The sequence below is a fragment of the Lactuca virosa genome, chromosome 1 (assembly GCF_052849685.1).
Source record: "Lactuca virosa cultivar CGN04683 chromosome 1, Lactuca_virosa_CGN04683_v6, whole genome shotgun sequence".
In the NCBI taxonomy this organism is placed as follows: Eukaryota; Viridiplantae; Streptophyta; class Magnoliopsida; order Asterales; family Asteraceae; genus Lactuca; species Lactuca virosa.
Genome location: NC_136426.1, coordinates 20,716,036 through 20,724,054, shown reverse-complemented (window position 1 = coordinate 20,724,054; position 8,019 = coordinate 20,716,036). Strand labels below are relative to the sequence as shown.

General features: G+C 38.5%; 1 protein-coding gene across 1 annotated transcript; it reads right to left on the bottom strand.

The window, feature by feature from the left end:
- Positions 1-2,039, bottom strand: LOC145164968 (sequence-specific DNA binding transcription factor). The gene is made up of 5 exons (XM_079083811.1): positions 1,796-2,039; positions 1,288-1,417; positions 1,001-1,201; positions 745-912; positions 1-673 (listed from the first exon to the last, which is right to left on the bottom strand). The coding sequence occupies exons 1-5, from the start codon at positions 1,927-1,929 to the stop codon at positions 209-211; spliced, it is 1,098 nt and encodes a 365-aa protein (XP_078939937.1). The 5' UTR covers positions 1,930-2,039; the 3' UTR covers positions 1-208.
- Between the last annotated feature and the right edge of the window lie 5,980 nt (positions 2,040-8,019).

Below are 8,019 nucleotides of genomic sequence, written 5' to 3'. Positions count from 1 at the left end.
TCAAGTCACAAAAATACCTTGGATTCCAAAAACTTTTCATTTTCAAACAACGCCCTTCAGTGACTGAAACACTCCAGTCACTAATCTTTGGACCAATAGTTCCCAAAATTCATATTACTACAAAGTCTTGACTAATCACAAAAAGAAAAAAAAACATACTCTTCCTTCCAACTGTCATGACATACAGTACACAAACAAACCCCAAACCTCAAAACGAATATTCTTTCAGATCACCCATCGAGTCATTAATTTCCTCATCAACAGCACATTCTTCAGCTGAAAGTGGAGGCAACTGTCTTGTTTTCCTCTTCAAATTATGTTTATGCCAATCACTCTTGAAATGTTCTCTATACTGTTTTGTATCCCCCACAATCGCATCACATGTACTGCATTTGCTCTGCTTTACCTTTACCTCACCTTCCGTGATTTCAGTTTTTGGCGCCAACTTTTGCTTCTCCATTTTCTCGGTCAGCTGGGCAACAGGTTCGGGCAGCTTCTTGGGTTCAGTTGATGTTGATGTTGATGATATGGATACCTCCTCGTGACCTTCATAATCATCCGTATTGATATCACCTTCACCATGCACTGAAACTGCCAGGATTTCAGACCTCCCTTGAAGATTCCTCAAGAACGCATCACAATCCCGGAATAATCCCGGGTCCATTTCACATACCTGGTTTCAAACAATTAACTCTCATTATATTATGTCCAGATTAAATCAAAATGAAACAAACATCGCCTTACAATAGACAGTTGAATTCCGGAAGCTTCTTTAGAAACAATGACAGTTTTCCATTCGTTGAGTTTTTCTGAAAGGGAATTGAAGTTTTCTTGAGGTAATGTTAGCCTTAGTCTCATGGGGGATCTCTTTATTGGGAAATGTTTTTGAAGTTCCTTGATCACATCTAATGCCTGTACGCCATATAAAATTACTCAAAATTAGATGATCATCTAATTTAAAAAAATTCTACAAGAGATGGAAAATTAGAAATAGGATTACCTGTTTCTTTGAACTGCTATGTGAATCTACAGCAAAATGAATCTCATGCATCAAACGCTCAATCATGCTTATAGTATACGGTCGTTGAGTTTCAGGGTTTATAGTTTTCTGCATTACAATAGTTGCAATGTCCCTAAATTGATTCGACAATTGTGATTCTCTCTCTTTTCCTGCAACTTGCAGTTCTCCTTTCTCCAATATCTGTTTACCATAATGAAGTTTTTATTAAGAGTTTGAATTGATTCTAACCAACAAATTAAGCTCATAAGATATTGTATTTTAAAAACCTCCAGACAGATTTTAGTCTGATCATCCATCCCAAAAGCAGCCTTTAGATCTTTTGATTTTGCAAGAACTCCTTTAACAACATTTGAGTAGACAGTGTGTGATTGCAATACTTCATCCAAATCTTTCTCACTGATACAGGATTGCATTATATATATATATATATCAGAACCGCAATAATCAAAGCTAAAGCCCGCAATAATCTACAAATTTCTTTATTCGATTTGTTGATTATCTAAAACCCTAAACCCTAATGTTCAGAAGTCTCTCGATCACATAGCACAAAATGATATATCAAAACAAACAACACCATCGCTTAAAATTAACTCGAAAACAAACCCTAAAAGTTAACGCCTAACATACAGCACAATAGGAAGGATACAACAACGATTCCTAGGTCATATAAACTGATCGTCCCCAATATTAAACCAGGAATAGGTAAATTTCTATCATATAGTATGAATTAATCAATATGAGAGTATGAGAAGTTTGGGAACGGGAGATGCTTACACGCCGGAGCGCCATGAGAGGACTTTGTTCTTATAACAAGCGATCTCAAATCGGTTTCCATGTTTCTTGAGACGAACGGCGGCTACGTTAGTGAGTCTTTTCTGGCCTACCGGCTGCACAATTGATCGAGACATTTCTTTGCCGACTGATGAATGGTAATGATATTTAGTTTTGCTTTCCTCTTTCTGAAACTTGTCTACGCTTTGCCTTCGATGATGATATACGGCGTGCTGTATACAGGTTGAACATTTTACAGCTAGGGCAAGCTCGAGTAATATTAATTTTCTTAAGGGGTTAACGTGTAAATTATTAAGACTAAAAAACAAAATTACACGAATGGTAAATTATTAGGAATATCTTGCAAAATAGTCCTTAAGTTTGAAAACTAAGAATGGTTTTTATTATATATATATATATATATATATATATATATATATATATATATATATATTAAAGTTATGAAAAGTTGGTCCTCCAACTTACAACATTGACCCTTCATTTTTATGCTTTTGTTCACAAACAACCCTTTCACTTTGGTTTGAATTTTTCATAACCCTCGCATTTTATTACATATTATTAGTATTTAGTTTTTTGGCAGAAATTATCCCTCATCATTATTATTATTATTGTTAGACAAAATTACGCGATTGGTCCCTGTGGTTTACCAGATTTAACATTCTCTTTTTGCTTTTAAATTAATGTTTTATTTATTAGAAAATACTCATCCAATACCATAAACCCACCCACCATCTGCCATCACCACCACCACCGCCAAAATTACATAAATGGTCCATATGGTTTACCCATGGTGACAAATTCAGTCCCTACTACCTGAAAAGACCAAATTACCCTCACATTAACGGACAAAAAACAACCAACATGCTACTTTACTTTACAAAGCAATACCTTCCGACCCCGACAACGCCGGGGAATCTTTTCTAGTTAAAAATAAAGGTTAAGTTTTTATAAAATTACCAATATACATACTCTTACTGACCTTTTATTTTTTCTTTTAATTGATTTATAATAAACTGAGAAATTGATTTATCAGGGTAATTATTTTTTCGTTTTGTTCGCATCTGGGTAACTTCGTTTTTTTATACGCATCTAGGTAACAAACTTGTTAGAAGTATTCACATATGACCATTATGACTGGCTGTAGCAAGTTATAGTCGACCATAAATGATACTTTCAACAAGTTCGTTACTTAGATCTGTAAAAAAAAACAAAGTTATCTAAATGTGAACAAAACGAAAAGGGAATTATCATTGATAATTTAATTTCTCTTCTTTTTTATTTTACCTTTTAATTTTGATTTGGTATAACATTTTGTTAGGTCATAAATTGTGGTTTATACTTTGCTTTTCATAAGCTATTAGAGTTCTCGGTCTAGGACCGAAAATACCATTTTTGGTGTTGTTTGGACCAAAATCACATGTGATTTTAGTTAGACTTTATATTGTTTTGTTTGGATTTTGAGCTGGGCCTTGGTTATTAGGTCTAGGTATAAATAGTGTCATTTGAGCCTTGTAAAGTGGGTGAGACGTTTTTGGGGGCTGCCATAAGCTAAGAACGTGATTTGGAGAGAAAACAAGAAAGAACCAAGTGTAATCAATAATCTTATGTACCCGACTATCCAATAATAGTGTGCATTGAAGATTAACTATTGTGTTCTTATTCTATATTTCGTCTTGTCTAATTCACTTGATTGAGATTCTGCACCATTAAGTGAATCTGATCGATACATAGTAGCGTTTTCGGGTTTTACAAGTGGTATCAGAGCTTGGATCGCTATTAATCGAATTGGCAAGATATTAAGAGTTTGTTGGATTTTTTTTCTTGAATTTCCGGGTGTTTTTGAATTGTTTTGGACGAAATTTTGGCTGTTTGTTCTTCGTGTTCTTCATATTTTTGGAGTTTTGATCAAGTTTGACTTTAAAAATTAAAATTTTCGTGTTTTTGGCAAGTTTTGGGTGATTTTTGGCCAAATTTTGCGAGATCTCGGCGGGAACTTCAGTCTCGGTCAAACCCTAGGAGGATCTCGGCGGCCAGAAGCAATTTCGGTCATGTCAGCAGCGATTTCGGTCGGCATCGCAAGTTCTCGGTCCGAAGCTGCGGAGGTTCTCGGTGCGCTGATTTCGGCCTCGCAATCTCGGCTTCCCTAATTTCGGCTTGGCTTCTCGGTCTGACTTCTCGGTCTACTATTCTCGGTGCGAGCCTTCTCGGTTTGGTAAGAGGCCTCGCGATTTCGGTCCAAAAATTTAATTTTCACTCAAAAGGTTATGTTTTTGGTCCAAAACTTTCTTTTGCGGTCTAGAAATTTTTTGTTTTCGGTCAATGTTATTTTTTTGGACAAAAAGTTTGACTTTTTAAGTTTATCTTTTCAAGTTTGACTTTTCAGTTTGACTTTCGAGGTTTCTAGTCAAAGGGCATTTTTTTTCTTGGTTTCACAAACACTTCTATTTTTGGTAAATTATTCTTTTTGGTGAATAATGAGTTATTCAATCACCAAGGTTAATAAAGCTTCATGCTCTCAGTCTTGTGAAGCTAAAATTAAACTTTATCGTGATCAACATAAATTATTAATTAGGGAAATTGAGGACCTTAAATATGAACGATATACTATCAGAAATGACCAAAAACCCTTGAAAGAAAAAATCAGAGGCCAAAACCAAGGACTTTATAAAACTTCAAGAAGAATACAGCACAAAGTGTGCATACTATGATTATGCTAAAGAAAAGATCGTCAGTCTAACTGCCGAGCTTAACACATTGAACAATAAGTTTGAAAATGCAGACTTTAATTTTAAAAAGTCTGATGTGTCAAGTAAGAAAGTTGAGTCCATGATTGAGAAACAATTAAAATTCAAAGATAATCAGAATAAGGGTCTAGGGTATCACAGTGTTCCACCTCCCTTCAATGATAACTATACCCCCGCCCCTTGAAACCAATGAGATAGAGACACCTGCACAATATGGCCAGCCCTCGGTAACAAATTCAGTTAAGATTGAACAATCTGCCCCCACTAGAAGTGTTGAGGTGAACGATTCTGATACTTCTACCTCAAGTGCAGAGCAGGTCACAGTGCATGATGGGTATGAGTAGAACACAAATAATTTTTGTTCTGCTGATAATGATTCAAAAGGACATGTTGAGTTGAACGATTATAATGCTTCTACTTCATGTGCAGATAAAGAAGCAGTGCATAATGGAAGTGAGCAGATCAAAATCAATTATGAGTCTGCTGGAAGTGTTTCAAAAGCTTGTGATGATGACACTCCCACTGTTGAAAAATCTCAGCCACAAAAATCTGTCAAGCAGTCTAACAAATGTTCTTGTGCTTGTGCTTGTGGAAGTTCTTCGAAACGAACTTCTGTTGGACAAGGACCAAGTCACAATCTGATTTATATGAAAAGACAATCTTGCTTTAACTGTGGGACTCCCGATCACATTGCTAGAAATTGCCCACATCATTTATATGTTCCTTACTACAAACAAGGTTGGCAAAACGTGCCAATAGGGAGATCTTACAAAAGAAACCCTTTGAGGTCACGTTCACACAATGGTGACTGGAATGCTAAGAAGGGCAAGAATCAATCTCCCAAGGACAAGATGCCAAATTCAAGAGATGGTTATGTTGAATCTAAAGCAAGTGCTGAGGCATCCATCCGATCAAACAAGAAATGGGTTAAACCCGACTACAGATGGGTACCAAAGGTTCACACTCCCAAATCATCTAATGATTCTACCATTTATTCATCTTCTGTGTCTGATAAACAGGTTATGTCATGGGAGAGAGTACCTTGTGTAACACCCATAAAATTCAAGCCAAATTTAAACTTTTAAAACATTCAAAATACCAAAGGTTATTACAAAAAGGTTTTCCAAAATACTTTAATATCATAGCTCCAAGAAATCATAATCATAAACCGAGGAAGTGTACGGTCACGCCTTCGCCTTTCCGCGGTCAGCCGCTGTACCTGAAACAATAATCGATAAATATAAGCTCAAAGGCTTAGTGAGTTACCCCCAAAATACCAACCTCATATAACCATAATCATATCATATCAACAAATACAGAACAACCATGCATCTCGAGTCTACAGTGTGACTGATCCGCCCGCACCGGGCCTTTAGTCCACCTGGTCCACTCTCTGAGTCTACAGTCTGATTGGACCGCCCGCATCGGGCCTTCAGTCTATCTGGTCCACTCTCCGAGCCTCGACACGTCTGGTCTGCCCTCTCGGGGCCTTCAGCCTATCCGGACCGCTCGTCGGGCCTTCGGCCTGACTAAGTGCCCTCCCGGGTCTGCAGTTTATTCGGTCCGCCCTGGGTATGTTGGCCTACAGCACGAAACAGGACCCGCCTCAACCCAACCCCTAATCAAACAACCATGTGCACATATAACAGATAATCACATAACAGTCTAAAGGCAAACAAACCGATCTAACAAATCATATAGCATAGCAACATCCTATAACCAAGATACCGACCTAACCGGTCACTAACATAGCATCATCCTATATACCAGGATACCGACCTAAACCAGGTCACAAAACACAATACCGTCCTAACTACCAGGACACAGATCTCACAGATCAATAAACATATCATGCAATATACCCGGATACAAATCCGATAAAGGGCCGGCCTTGGTGCTGTAGACCCTGTTGATATAGTGAGGATAACTCACCTCGCAAGTAGCTCGGAAGGTAGTGTCAAACTCCTCCAAATGTAGCTCCAACTCCAACACCTATATTCACCAATGTCCTTTGTTATAAATATCCAATGTATCAGAATACCCTCAGAAGTCGACTGGTCAACCCTTGGTCAAAGTCAAAGTCAACTGTCAAGGTCAACAGTCCATGTTGACCTTAAATCGTCGAGTACCCTTAGCTACTCGTCGAGTTCCTTGCATAACTTGCCAACTCGCCAAGTCACTCGTGTGACTCGTCGAGTTCCTAGGGTCAGTGGTCGTAACTCCTTGGCCAACTCGCCGAGTTTTCCCTTTATAACTCGTCGCGTTCATACGTGTCCAAAGGTTGGGAAACCCCTCACCGACTCGCCGAGTCACTCGACTGACTCGCCGAGCCCACGGCAACCTTCATCGGACTCGCCGAGTCGTTCATACAACTCATCGAGTCTACGACAATCTTCATTGGACTCGCCGAGTCGTTCATGCAACTCGTCGAGTCTCTTCAGACCTTTATTCATACAGACGATTTTAAGCCATGTTAAGGCTCCAAATTGTAGATCCAGCTTCCCAATGCACGTTTATCACGTAAAGTTGCAAACGTTACGTGCATGCAAGGCTCTAATGACTCATAATGCCAAAACTAAACTTGAAATGGAGTTTAACTCAAAAGGAAGGGTTCATGTTTGCTAAAGCTGGAGACTTTAAGGCTCTAGAGTCCAAGATGAGCTCAGATCTGAAGTGGCAACTTCAGATCCTATCCCATACCCGAAAATGGTTATCACCCATGCTATAAAAGCCCTAATCTTCAACATGAAGAGATCTAGGAAGAACAAGGTCAAGGTAACAACTTGTTACCTTCAAATGATGCTAACTGAGGTAGACTTCAGATCCCCAAATGTTCTTGCCTCCAACTTCTTGATCTTCAAGCTTCTAGCAATAACATCTTCTTCCCAAGTGTAACAACGTAATTTTTAAAACAATTTTTCATTTTTCAAACACAATACCACTCATATAATATTCTCAAAATCTCATGTGTATCAAATGTCATCCCAATAAAACATATCCCAGAATCTCAAAAACATAGTCCTCTGTCAGTGTGTACAAATCATGCCGGCGCTTTCCCGCGATCCTCGCTAGTACCTGAAACACATATCACATAACACAGTAAGCATAAATGCTTAGTGAGTTCCCTAAAAATACCACATACAACACATAAGCCACTCGAGGCTATAACTCGATAAGACCCTCTGGTCAATGTGTCTCAGCAGGACCCTCCAGTCCCGTAACTCGTTGGACCCTCTAGTCCGGTCTAAATCGTTGGACCCTCCGGTCCGGTCTAAATATCACATAGCATACATAAATCACAATACACATAATCTCAGATAAACACATAACACATAAGACCCTCCGGTCTGCACATGGTTACCACTCTAGGTAATGTATAGTGAGAAGACTCACCTCGGGTAATCTCGAAAAGTCTCGAACTCGAAATACTGATCTAGCCTCCGCCTAATCACATAAAGTAAT

What these genes read in the sequence shown, in the direction of transcription:
- LOC145164968 (XM_079083811.1), bottom strand. Translation starts at nt 1,929, where the DNA reads ATGTCTCGATCAATTGTGCAGCCGGTAGGCCAGAAAAGACTCACTAAC. An exon ending in AGACTAAAATCTGTCTGGAG is followed by an intron (nt 1,202 to 1,287) that starts GTTTTTAAAATA and finishes TATGGTAAACAG; the next exon opens with ATATTGGAGAAAGGAGAACT. An exon ending in ATAGCAGTTCAAAGAAACAG is followed by an intron (nt 913 to 1,000) that starts GTAATCCTATTT and finishes TATGGCGTACAG; the next exon opens with GCATTAGATGTGATCAAGGA.